This window comes from Olea europaea, chromosome 4 (genome assembly GCF_002742605.1).
Source record: "Olea europaea var. sylvestris chromosome 4, O_europaea_v1, whole genome shotgun sequence".
NCBI lineage: Eukaryota > Viridiplantae > Streptophyta > Magnoliopsida > Lamiales > Oleaceae > Olea > Olea europaea.
The window spans coordinates 12506618-12520044 of NC_036240.1; the positions used below are offsets into that span (position 1 = coordinate 12506618).

Here is a 13427-nt window from a genome sequence, read left to right on the forward strand (position 1 = left end):
AAAAATCTGAAATTTGCTCAGATTTTCAGATTTTTGGGCGACTTTTATGGCAATTTACCAACGACTTTCGATCACCAAGACCGCCGGATTTTGATACCGTTGGAAAGCCCACAATATCCTCTTCAATTACAATCCAAAATCTTCTCCAAACTCCAAATGATTCGGAGGGAATAAACCCGCAAAATCGACATTCCAAAAAGGCGAAAATCTGGGATTCCAAATTTGTGAGTTTATTCCGGTCGGATCCTTTACAGTTTTTGGGAGATTTTGGATGCTAATTAAAGAGGACATTGTAGGCTTTCCAACGGTATCAAAATTTGGCTATTTTGGTAGTCGGAAGTTGTCAAAAAACCTCCGCAAAAGTCCACCAAAAATCTGAAAATTTGGGCAGATTTTTGCATTTTCGAGTAGCCAACTTTATGGGTTTATTCCGGCCGAATCCTTGGAGTTTGGGGGAGATTTTTTGTTGTAATTGAAGAGGACATTGTAGGCTTTTCAACGGTATCAAAATCCGGCGATATCAGTGGTCGAAAGTGGTCGAAAAATTGCCGCAAAAGTAGCTCAAAAATTTTTAAACTTCAATTACCATTTTTAAAAGTGTCTCAATACTTAAGTGACTGTTACTAAAAGTTTTTAACTTCAGTGACCGTTTTGTAATTTTTCTATAAGCTCAGTGACCGTTTGTGAAATTAACCCACTTGGAAAATGCCTATGTACAGGTCCCCTCGCGTGCTGTGTGAGGTGGTGGAGGATTATTTAAAAAAAAAAAAAAATTACCTACTCCCCTTGTAATGTGTCTGGTGCAGCCAGCATGTTCCGATCTATTTTGTCTATTCAAATTTTTTTCTAGCTTCCCATTGTAAAAGGTAGAGCTAGATATATTAGTCCTTGTTTGATTTAGATTAAAAATTGCTCAAAATTTTAAGTCAAGGTGACCAATTAATTTTAAGTTTAGTAGTCGTTGGAACAATTAATTCCCCCTAAAGCAAAAGCCTCGATTATCAAAGGGTACGCAGAACGGCGGGGCAGATGGAGCAGAACGGCGGCGGAAGGAAGAAGAGGGAGAAGCCAAATATACTGATAACAGGAACACCAGGAACCGGTAAGACCACGATGGCGTCTGCTCTGGCGGAGGCTACTCAATTTTGCCATATAAATATCGGAGATTTGGTCAAGGAAAAGAACCTCCACGACGGCTGGGATGACCAGTTCGATTGTTATTTGATCAATGAAGACCTGGTAAGTTTGTTAATTAAATTGGTAATTTTAGTATTTGACAATGTTGTAATTGACGAAATAGGTAGTAGTGTTTCCAGTGTTTGTTCACAAGCAAGGGTTTCTAGATATCGCGTGGTTTATTTGCTAAATAATTGTGTGTGTCAAAATTGACGATCTTTTAGACAAATGAAAGTAAAGCCGTCTAAGGCTATCACCAAAAAACATTTTTGTGATGTTGCCTCGTCGAATAGGTTCATTGCTCTGGTCCAGAATACTTCGGCTTCGGCTATATGAGTTTCTAGAATCTTACAGTATACCTTAATGAGGAGGGCATTGATAGCATGTGTTTTGGTTGTAGTTGAAAACAAAATCAATTCAAAACTGGATCAAATATTCTAACTTCCCATTTTTTAGGTCCTGATAAACATATAGGTGAAAGTGAGGCCAATGGAGATATAGAATTATAATGGACAAGCACAAAACGGTTTGACAAACATGCTTTCTTGCATCCAAAATGTATATGACATATTTAGTTGGCTCCTCTGCATCTCTTTCGAGCAGTGAAGTTGTGTTGTCCATGTAGTCTTATGGGATTGTTTAGCAAATGAAGCCATTAACATAATGGAGTGTCAAAAATGGATTAACATGGTTGGCTGCCTGGTCTCGAATTTATGGAGAATCGGGTTTAGTTTGTTGTTGTGGTCCATGTTTGAGTTTGTTTGCAATTAGATTCTATGATTTCTAGGTGATTGGTGGCTCAACTGGTTGATTGCAATGTCCACCTGAACTTGGCTCACTGTTTAATTATAATTGATGTCAAAACAAGATCAAATCTTTTCTGGAAGCTCTGTTTACCATATTCATTTCTTGCATGTTAAGATATAAAAGAATGTGAGATATTTTATGAGCCAGAGGACTTTAAGATCAACCTGACTTTTGATGTTGCCCAATATATGGCGTCAACAGGTGTGTGATGAGCTTGAGGATTTGATGGAAGGTGGTGGTAACATTGTGGATTACCATGGAGGCGACTTCTTTCGTCAGCGTTGGTTCGATCGCGTAGTAGTGCTCCAAACTGAAAATTCCGTGTTGTATGACAGATTGACAAAGAGGTTATGTACTTCTCAATCGTCCAAATTGGGTCTTTGTCGTCAACAAATCTCCTTAACATTTTTATCTATCTGGCAGGGGTTATACTGGGCAGAAACTTACTAACAATATAGAATGTGAAATCTTTCAAGTGTTGCTGGAGGAGGCCAAGGAGAGTTATCCTGAAGAAATTGTGGTGGCATTAAGAAGCGACTGTATCGATGACATGAACAGTAACGTGGCCACTTTGACTGATTGGATTAGAAGTTGGAGCTGCCAATCTTGATCACGACTTTACTGAAAATGTCAAATTTGAAGGTCATAATGTGGGAAGTTCTTGCTTGTGATGGTGTCTTGCATAGAATGTAAGAAACTCGTGTCTTTTAGTCAAACGTATCCATACCAACGTACATGGTCGATGATTTTCGGGAATAGTTTACGATTACAATGTTGTATTTTTGCCTCTTTTTTTTGCAGATTATATGATGAAAGAGTTTCTCTCCCAAGTAGTGTGAATATTGTTGAGACTTAACTCACAACTGTTTTCACTCTTACTCACAACACGGCAACTATTCTTTCAATTCTGTTCTAAATGCTAGGGGCGAACACATTTATAGCAAATCCTGCATTCAAAACCTCAGATCTTAGTATTAGCCTATTCCTTAGTATACATACTACTGTTAAATTTTATGAAACTTCATTCTCCACCATCCCCTCCCATTTTCACATCCAAGAAAACTTCTTCCAAGTTATTTTGTAGGTTGGTGAAAGTGACTAATAGTTGGAATGGCGAGTTCCGGGCTGCCTGTGTTGTCATTGCTTCTCCTTGCATAGCTAATATATTTCCTTCCCAGACGTGGACGTTGGCGTGATCCATCAAGCTTGACGTACTTTCCATTTCTTCCAATCATTATGGGAATGGTTGAACAGATCAAACCAATTCCCTACTGGAAAATATGCATCAAAAGAAACTGCTCTAGACTGTGGTACAGATGAAATCATTATCCCCTTATCACGTAGAAACTGTGAGCTGATTTTGTAAGTGTTGGTATGGGCAATTGGGATGTGTACAAGTATGGTAACGAAGTCCAAGCACTTTCCTGGCTGATGCAGAGAGCGAATCCCAGATATATAGCTCTTGACCGACGGATGGTGAATTTCTCAGAGTGGCCTCTGGCAAAGGGATAAAAGTTGTCTATTGAAAACCACATATATCCAGCTCTAACCATCGGAATTCCAAATATTCCAATGTCGAAGATGCTGGGTATTGTGTGTGCCAAATTTTCCAGTGTGGCTGCCGTGTCTCCAGTCCCGTGTGCTTTGTACTTTCCAGAAACCACGAAAATAGATCTACTCAGCACAAATGGCCTTTTACCAATGACATTAGTTAAAGCTGCATTAGTAACTCATGTCTCATTTATGCTGGTCCCAGGATTTTTGATGATCCCTATTTATGATCATTCTGATAAAGTGAATCAACGAAACTTTCATCTTATCCGGAGGAAAATTCAGTAAAATCCTTGTAGCCATTCCATATAATCAATATCCGTACACATTTCTGGAGGGATTTGAATTTTAAGCTTTCTTATAAACAGCAGCCACATTCTCAAGATCGCTAAAGACCAGTAAGGCATGCAGCAGGGAGTCCAATGAGTTCACTGTACTGTTCCATAACCATTTACGGCGGTGGGCAATATCTCTAAAGAAACTCCCCAGATTCTTATTCTACAGCAGTTGCTAAAGAAAAGAGAGGAGAAGGCTGGAGAAGTCCTAGAGAATTCTGGTCTGGCAATATGAAGTCTTTCGAATACATGAAATGTTGAAGTATGAAACTCTGTAAATTGCAAAGATAAACAATTCCTTATCCTCATCATAGATTTTAAATGAAGAGAAGGCCCTTGATTGCACATAACAGTCGGAAAAAGACTTATGCTCAGTCACAATGTAAGGTGTTACAAGAGAAGCTTTCAACTCTAGTAAGAAAAGCACTCACTTTAGTTGCCCCGTGCATATGTAAGCTAATCTTGGTTCGACTTTACCTTCATCACTTGGTATTTCGAATCCAGCAATGCAGAATTTATAAAAGCTGTCCAGATTCAAAAGGTTAGCCCTGAAGATTTCAAGTTTCTTGGAGTTTCGACAAGAAGGTTCAAGGAGAGTATTGCTGCCTAGTTCGATTTTTACCTTCCTTCCCTAGGTATTTTCGAATTCAGCAAGCAGATTTTGGGTTTCTTCATCCAGATTTCTATGTTCTTTGCTAAGTTCGAATCCAGCAATTCATCTTGAGGTTCGGCCAACAGCTTATATATTTTAATCATCTAGCTTTCGTGGATGTTTGGAAATTTATGTTCTTGAAGATTCAAGTTTTTGTCTTGCTGTTTGTTACTTGTTTGGGCAATTAATTCAAATTTTCTTTCCCCCTTCAAATTTGAATTATTCAAACTGGCCCTTCAGTATCACAGCATTGTTCCCTGCCTTTTGCAGTCATACCTTACCCGTTTTGGCCAAGAATTCAAAGATTCTCTGTACACGGTTAGGCCAAAAATTCAAAAACTTCCCCAGATAGTTTTTTGAATTCCAACCCGTGTTCTTTGCCTATTTATCGTCGTACTCAGGCATATTACATACATTTCGAGTTTTCTTGCAAGAATTTAAGCTGGCAGTAGCTTATTTCTTCACTTATACACTACCCGTTTGGAGGTTCCCGGGTTCGAAATCCGCTGCTGGTCATCTAACTTCTTCCATACGGGTCCCTTCGTTAAGCATTGATACGGATTTTGCTCTTAATACCAAAAATACTGCCTATTTAAAAGCTATGCAAATTTTTGTTAAATCTATTAGGATTCAAAGTTTTATCTTTCAAGATTTCAAGTTCCTTGAAGTTGTGAAGCTCGGCCAGCATGAATATGAATTGTTATTGAAAGATTCAGGTTCCTCATCTCCTCTAGGAAGATTTGAAATCAGTCGACAGTTTGAGACACCTAGTGTACTTAATTAACCGAAGTCGTATTGTCTTGATCCACGCTCCGTCTCTTGTTTTGGATCATTATATCATTGTAGTGTCTTATTTTGTACGCCCATAGTAGTAGTGTGGTACTCAAAATTTTGATAAGTACAATTTATTTACCCGATCAAAATAAACAAATAAATCGTATGTTACAAAATTGTTCTCAACTCGTAGTACTCTACACGATAAAACAAAATTGTGTCACACCCAAACTACCAGAACAGAAGGCAACAAGGAGCTCAATAAAATTCTAGTTTTCCTGTTATTAGGATAGGTGGGTTGATCTCGATGCGAGTAGCCATTCCTTGTGTGTGCAGATGGGGCAACGTATTCGCTTCTTTGGCTGGAATTCCTTCAGCAGTCCATAATGTGACATGGGGCCATTCGTTCTTTGAACTTATTTTCTCCCCATCAACTGAGCCAGGTTCAGCTTCCAATGCAGCCAATTTATCAGAGAATAATAGCGCTGTCATCCCAACTGGGACTTGCTGGTTAAGATGCGAAGCATAACTCGCTAAAGCAGCTACACCATGACTTCTCTTATGAGCAAGTGTCAGATGAGCCTTTGCAAGAGTGCTCTTCAAATTCTGGTTTTTAAGGAAAGCTTCGGCCCGAGGATCCTTCCCACTTAACTGTTTCAACCATAAAGAATTCAAATGTGAAAAAGTGTTCACATATATGCCATACAAATGCAATCCCTTGCAGTTTACTCTTGGAGGAAGATATGCCGGGAAAAAAATCAAAAACAGCTAATGCCAGGAAAGACAAGGTAATTTGAGAAAGATTTTAATGCTGACAATCAGGTTCGGACTTGTATGGAGGCCAGTTACCACAGAATATCTTACTAATTGAATGCACAACAACTGAAAATAACAAACTAGCCGTGTAGGTAGGTGAAAATAGAAAATGATTCTCCAACAGACAAGTGAATTTTCAGGATCAATTTTAATAGACCTGTTTGTGAAATTGTTAGGCTATCAATAAGAGTAAGCAGCAATGAGGTTAACAGTTAAGAAAGCAAATGTTCACTTACATTGTCAAGGAGACGATGAATTTCTAAAACAGGCAGCGTGATGGCAGCAAAAATTTTGGTTCCAAAATTCCGCCTCTCAGTACTAGGAGGCGTATACTCCCCTTTTGCAATTGACTTAATTTGTTCCAGAACCTTTTCAACAGCAAATTCAAACGGGACCTGGAAATGTACCAACATCATCAGTTGTTAGACTCGCGTACTGAAGGCTTACCACAATTTTTTTCTCTGAGATAACAAGGCAAGAGACTCAGGTCAACCACGGAATCAACCTTAATGCCTGCCTTACGTAATGATATGGTTAAAAAACCTTGAATTCTGGACCCGACAGAAGCAGATACGTGCCCACATGACAGTTGTGCCTGATTAATTTACTTATATCTGAACCAAGACAAAAGCAGAGAGGTGCATACATGACATCAAGTTCGGCCTGATTATTTTACTTTGTCATTTATGATTTCAACTAAATTAAGGACTTAATTGCATATTTTATTCCTTTCATGCTTTCTTTTATTCCTTTGTTCAGTTAAAAAGACCTAGAACCATATAGTTGGAAGTTGGTTGTTGTTATTGTTGTTGTTGTTGTTGTTATTATTACTAGTACTACTACTAATCAAAGAACAGAACTTGGCTGCTGCCAACTATCTGTTCAGTGTTTTCATTTCCTTATTGCCGCCACAGGTAAAAGCACAACACCACACCAAAATTCTGATAGAAAAGTATACAGAGTGAGTTTTCTTATTACGAGTGATTTAGCTCAATAGCTGATACTCAATAGGAAATGCATGTGGGTAGCAATATGTCAACTCCCAGCTAAGGACTGAGCATATTAATCCAGTTCCGATAAAATGACCTAAAATTTTGGCTTTTCAATAGCAAAGGGAATCCTTCTTTCCCCTTAATACATGTTTTGGTATTGCAACCTCTGCCATATGACCTAGCTACAACTTCATATTTTGATTTTGCAGAGAAAACTAAGTAGCAACAACGAGATTCACTTGTTTGAGGTGAATATGAAATTCACCAAGTCAACATAAACCATAAAACTGACCTGTATAGAATTAAGATATTCAGCATTCTCTTGAAAGGTCTCGCGCAATTTCTTTTCCCATTTAGCCCACTCCTTCGCATATGAGCCTTTTGTGGAATCCAGTCTACCAGAAGAAGTAAGAACTCGTGTCAGATGACATAATAAAGTAAAAGGTCAAGTACTAGGCCCCATCTCACCTTCAACACAGAAATAGAAACAATAAAAAACCCTGTGTGAGGATAAAATCAGCAAAAGGAAACGTAATTAAACTAAATCTAGCATCCTGACATTAGAATGAGTGGAGCACAGATAACATCAACTAAACAATAACCAAACAGTCTTTCAGGCATGTAGAGCAGATAAAATACTGACCTTCCGTGTCTGTTAGTGTGAAGATTGTAAAGGTTTATTCCCTCCTCCAAAGTAGATCTCAAATTTTCAGGCAATGGAGACCTTCACGAGCAGAGACGAGTAAAGGAAAAAAATATTTTTTTAGTCCTCGGCAAGAAAATAAAAACTAACAGAAAGAAAATCAAGTCATTCAATTCTTTTGAGTAGCCTTTGGCCTGCTAAAAAGCACTTTATGCCTACTGTTCTCGAGCAGACATTAAGTGAGGCAGTAAAATAACCTAAAGAAAGCAGATTGCAGTAACAGAGTGCAGCAGCATACGTGTTATGCCACCATAGGAGAACTGTGTTTATTTGTCTCCTATTTTCCTCTCTCTACGGAGATTTCAGGCTCTGTAGATGATACTAGTTGAGCCTCGCTACCTTTTCTAGTGTAAGAATATAACTAAAACTATAGAATGAAAGGACGAATCTTATTCAAGCAGGTACATCAAGGTGTTATGGATGAAATTGGAAACCTGTCAGATTTTAGTAAAGGCATCTTCACAAGTGAGCCAAACCTTTCAATAAGCTCAGTCTCAAACTCCTTGCGACTCTGGTGAATATTTAATTAACAATGACATTGTCAAAAATCTATTACATGATTAGTGTGAAAATTATAATTACACGATAAAGTCATAAAGAGCAGCACCTTGCCATCATAAAGATGGTAGAACATTAGCAACACATAACCAGCATTTGGAGATGACTTGTCAAGATTCCCCTACAAGGGAGGAGCAAAGCCAAAATACAAATTAGCAATATCATCTTGATTTTTCTGGAAGTGGAGAACTTGTCCAACACTAGTTAGAAAGACTGTGATTACCGGATGATTAACACGGTGAAGTACTCGAAATATGAAAACAGCAAGTGCATCAAGAGAGAATGGATTTGATTCAGTCCCTACATTTTGGGGCCAAAGAAAGATAGGAAAAATATACCAAAATAATAAGGTATCAGAATAAAGCTCGTATATTCGAAGACACAAAAAATAATAGATGATTCGGAGAAGATGTCAAATTAGCTAAAAACTAAAGGCCTTAGTATGAATTCAGCATAGATAATACATATCTCAAATTTAATGAAAAAAGCACTTCACATAGCACTCACCCAGTATATTGCAACGACCATTAGCATGTCAATCACGTTGCGAAAGCTAAAATTTTACATGCTTAATGAGAAGGAAATAGAAGTAAGAAACCAATGCACATTGCCTGCACCTTGGAGTTCTATTCACATTTATTTTCATCAGAACAGTATCAAACACTTTGTAAAATCTGATGAAAAAGGTAGAATTATGGATTCATGGAAGTATATCAATGTCAGCTCCAGCTTTTGGTGCAACGCAGATCCAAGGTAGACAGAAAAGAGATTTTAGCTATCAGCTTGACAAGTCCACAGTAACTAGTCTGATGACTATACAGTAGCTACAAACAATTGTTAAGCCTTCAAACTAACACAACATACAGCTCATTAAGGAACACAGTATTTCGACGAACACTTAAATTTGTACATCTGGATAGTTTTCATCATTTGATAAGCAAATGTGATAAACTGTTGTAGCAATGAGAAAATACCTTCTGAATCAGGTACTACAGGTATTGCAAATGCTTTGGTGCTGCGACACATGTCCTCAATCTACAAAGATTAGCAACAATGATGATTTATTCACAGCAGAGAACTAGTCAACATAGCAATATAGAAAAAACCCCACCCCACCCTCACCCTCACCCCACTCCTTTGTTGTGCTAAGATAATCTGAGGCAGGAAAAGGCAGTATCGGAATCCCCGATCACGTGCTTTGATGACGGAAACAGAACAACTCATGTTGGTATCAGTACTTGGCAGTTGCCAATACAGATAATGTATGAAAACATCATGTCATCCAGGCATCTCTTAGCATTATTCCGTACTAGCCTATTATCATCATGATTCTTGCAGTTGACAAGATACCCAGTGCTTCCACCTTCCATACATACCACCATTTTCTTCACAAATTACACGATCTGCATAAAACTATCATCCGAGAAGCTAAGGAATGAAACAAACAAAATCACCTGTCTCCAAACTTCTTCGTTGGGTGCATTTTTGTCTGCCAACAGAATTGAAAAGGGGTTTCTTCGGCGTTCTTCAGCAACCTTCGCCCAATATTTTCCTGTCATTTACAATAAGACAAATTGAATTTAATGTTAAAATTATGTAAACAATGAGGTTTGGCTTGATGCAACAGAAAAAAGGAACATTAGGGATTTCTCTAGGAGAAGGGATCCTTAATATACTATTCTCAAGTTCTCAATACAAAGACTTGAGGCTACAAAAAGGAAAAGTAAGTGATGAGACTAGAGTGACTTCAAAAAAAATAAAAAATCAATCTTCAGAAAAAGAAATGTAAACTAAATTTTTTTTACATTTTACATCTCTTCTTTATTCTTATGCCATTAATATAATCTCAGTAACTAAAAATTTCTCATTTAAGCCAAACTTTGGCTTCTTAATTTTTTATATAAGCCCAGTTTTTTCTTTTTTCGATTAAAAGAACAAGAGAGATAAGTGCTATTTTCTTAAACAAGTCAGGTAGAAAGTTCGTTATCATGAGTTTGAACTTAGTTGAACACCCAGAGATATAGGTTCTCTTATTAGTATCATGTCAGCATCAAGACTTCAAAAATGAATACCAGAACAAGGACTCAATGTCAACACCACCACCAAACCGAGAAACGTCCACATTTAAATAAGTCATCACAAATTTATTAGACATACAACTGCTTAATGAATGGTATTGTAATATTTTCAAGAACAGATCCTTTATGACAACCATAATGAAAATAAAGGAGAGTAACTGAAACATCAAACTCGATACCTTTGATAAGATCACCCATCAAGGAACGGACAGGACGATCATCACCAAGTCCACCAGGGGCGCTTAATATCTCTTTGCAAAGTGCGGACTTAGCACAACCAGGTATTCCTAAAAAGTGACAATACATGGTGCAGGTCAAATTATACAAGTGTTGAATTTAAGAATATAGGAATTGAATCAATTATCTGCTAAGCTAATAGGTCCCCCAGCAAGAAATGGAGAATTCAATGACCAGGCATATACTGTTTCTTCCTAAATTCAATAACATAGAGAACTAAATCAGAAACTTGTAGAGTCATGATTACACTTGATGCATACCACAGGAAAGCAGAGGAAGGAAATAATTAGAAGAAAAGGCTAGTTTATGCATGGTAAAGATGTGACTAAAACGTTCCTAGGAAGTTGATTACTTTTCCCTTTTTGTTTTCCCTCTTCCTCTATTAATGTCAGATGATGAAAACAGGAGGGAGAAAACAAAGAAGAGAATGTCATCACCCTGGCCGAAGGACAATACTTAATTTTTTCTTATTCATAAATGTTGCTCATAAGAGATATTTGGTTAAATGGTCACCAAAGCCAGAAACCAGAATGAACTCGAGTGAGGCAGTCCAATTCCTCACAGATGGCAGATGTGGGATAACATGTGATATATTGGTAAACACATGCAGCAAGGTGCTGGAAGAAAGAAATTTGACTACAACAAAGCATTTTTCCACTCCTTTGATATCCACGTTTGACCACTGATTAAGGTGGAGCAAAAAACACCTGGCAATATAATAAAATCTGTAGCCAAGAGCAGCAGCTTGAAATAAATTGAATTGCCAATTCAAGAGGTATTTTCAAGATACCAGATTTATAAAGAAAGCACCATCAGAGTTGACATCAGCTTCTTGCAAATAGGTTTTTTTTTTTTAGTTTTAAGATATTTGCGTCAAAATATCACAGAAACTCTTCCTAAATGGACCCCTAAGTTGACTTTTGTAGCTTTGGCATATTAAGCAGATAAGTTGCCATACTTTTTGAGGGGACTTCAATCAAGGTGCACCCTTGATTCCTTACCTTTTTTCATCTAGTTGTGAAGAATCCAAGATAAAGTTCTTTTATGTATATTACTTGATCATGACACAAATTTTAGTTGATGAGGCTAGGAATAGGATAAATTGTAAGTTGGAATTTTGCAGCAATTCTTTGGAATATAAATGTTTTAGGTCAAGAAAAACTTAGACTTCATACAAAGAATTAAGATGGAATATAAAGGCTTTAGATTAAGCAAATTGTAAGTTCCAACACCGTCATAATAGAAATGAAGATGACAGTGGAATCCAAATGGATATGTGCCCTAAAGTGTAAATATTTGTGCATATAGGTTCCTCATAAGTAATGGCTTAACATAGGATGTACTACACAAGACTAAAGTGGGCGGAAGAATTAGTTAAGTGCTACATGGACCCGGTGGTCATAAGACAAGTTTATGGAATAATTATCAAACTATTAATGCTTATAACACCGACTGTTGGCAGTCATAGCCAGAATGCTCGTGATGAATTATAAATGTAACAGAGTGAATATGTTGCTATATTAAACTGTACAAAATATGAAATGAGAATCCATGTCAAAATGAAATGTTGCTGAAGATAAATTATGCAAACAATGTCTTTAAATGGTTGAGCTATGTTCTACACAAACAGTAAAAAAAATCATATTCACAGAAGCATGTGATTCCAATGGAATAGGTTAGAAGAGAAAGAAGTATACCAAAATTGACATATTCTAGTGTGATTGAAAAAGATTTTATTTTACTGACCCTTCAGTGATATATAATGATCGATCAAACAAACTTGAGAAAAAAATTAGGCAGTTGATCTAGGTTTATTGGTAAATAAGGCTTCGCTATTTGGAATCGATAATTGATGATGTTGCATACTCAATTTATTCTTTCTCATAGCATTACGCTGCTTTAAGATATGGGAAGGGGTATAGGACATGTGCGTAACTCTTACCCGGAAAGAAGACAATGAGACCCTCATCTTTCCTAATAGCTTCCTTCACAGAGGGGATTGGACTTGAATGTTTCATTTCTGTTTCTGGCTCGAGATCACCCTCTTCATCTCTCCCGGCCTCGACAATAGCCAAGAAATCTTCAGCTCTCACTGAACTTCCAGCAGATCCTATCAGAGCTTGATTTTGTGGACTGCGCTTTGCATACTGTTCAAGGAAAGGCTCGGCTTCGCTAAGGTATATTGATGATGACAGCTGTTTATGTCCATATTTTCTTCGTATGAATACAGCCCTTTACACAAGAAAAATCATTAGCAAATATTGGACCATAACTCCTGTGAGAATGTAAAGAAAATTACAGAAATACCATTCATCGAGCATCTTGCTGAGCTCCCTTTGCTTTGCAGTTGATGTATTCCATATCTTCATTTGCCTAGAATGACCAAATAATGGATATGGAGAGGTTATAAAGAAATCAATGCAACTCTCTGAAGACTTACCCTTATGATTTGTAGAAAGACACAGACAATATTAGTTATATATAAGGCCATAGGCATGATAAAATTGTTCACAAGGACATAATTAGATGTGGTAATATGACCTTTCCAGTAATATTCTAATTGTATAATAACAGAATTCATAAGAAAAGGGAGGATCCTAAAGGGCAAGAGTTTGCATTGCAGCCTAAAACACGAGACAGAATTAAACCTGATTGAAGTCCCAAAGAATTTCAATTTAAACTTTGCTTCGGTATTTTGACATCACCAAAGATTTAATTGACCCTATAAGTGCATTGACCTAGATTTGT

At 37.3% G+C, this 13427-nt stretch overlaps 2 protein-coding genes across 4 annotated transcripts in view; one reads left to right on the top strand and one right to left on the bottom strand.

The window, feature by feature from the left end:
• The first annotated feature begins 776 nt into the window (after positions 1-776).
• On the top strand, positions 777-4794 carry LOC111393664 (adenylate kinase isoenzyme 6 homolog). 3 transcript variants are annotated; one of them, XR_002702467.1, is made up of 4 exons: positions 777-1239; positions 2185-2330; positions 2407-2672; positions 3068-4794. XR_002702467.1 is itself a non-coding variant. In XM_023019317.1 (3 exons), exons 1-3 carry the CDS (start codon positions 1030-1032, stop codon positions 2591-2593), a joined length of 543 nt encoding a protein of 180 aa, XP_022875085.1. In that variant the 5' UTR covers positions 777-1029; the 3' UTR covers positions 2594-2865. The 3 variants fall into 3 exon arrangements, 1 of the variants encoding a protein (XP_022875085.1); XR_002702466.1 differs by lacking the exon at positions 3068-4794 and adding an exon at positions 2785-2888; XM_023019317.1 differs by lacking the exon at positions 3068-4794 and having other exon boundaries at positions 2407-2865.
• A 616-nt stretch (positions 4795-5410) lies between these two features.
• Positions 5411-13427, bottom strand: part of LOC111393050 (tRNA ligase 1) — a 22099-nt gene continuing 14082 nt past the window's right edge. Inside the window, exons 15-27 of the mRNA XM_023018451.1 lie at positions 13221-13303; positions 12987-13134; positions 12622-12911; positions 10622-10729; positions 9819-9916; positions 9339-9399; positions 8588-8664; positions 8414-8485; positions 8241-8317; positions 7747-7827; positions 7396-7498; positions 6348-6506; positions 5411-5946 (exon numbers count right to left, since the gene is read on the bottom strand). Coding sequence (XP_022874219.1) covers positions 5554-5946; positions 6348-6506; positions 7396-7498; positions 7747-7827; positions 8241-8317; positions 8414-8485; positions 8588-8664; positions 9339-9399; positions 9819-9916; positions 10622-10729; positions 12622-12911; positions 12987-13134; positions 13221-13303 — 1750 coding nt within the window. The 3' untranslated portion in view covers positions 5411-5553. The remainder of the gene's footprint in view (positions 5947-6347; positions 6507-7395; positions 7499-7746; positions 7828-8240; positions 8318-8413; positions 8486-8587; positions 8665-9338; positions 9400-9818; positions 9917-10621; positions 10730-12621; positions 12912-12986; positions 13135-13220; positions 13304-13427) is intronic.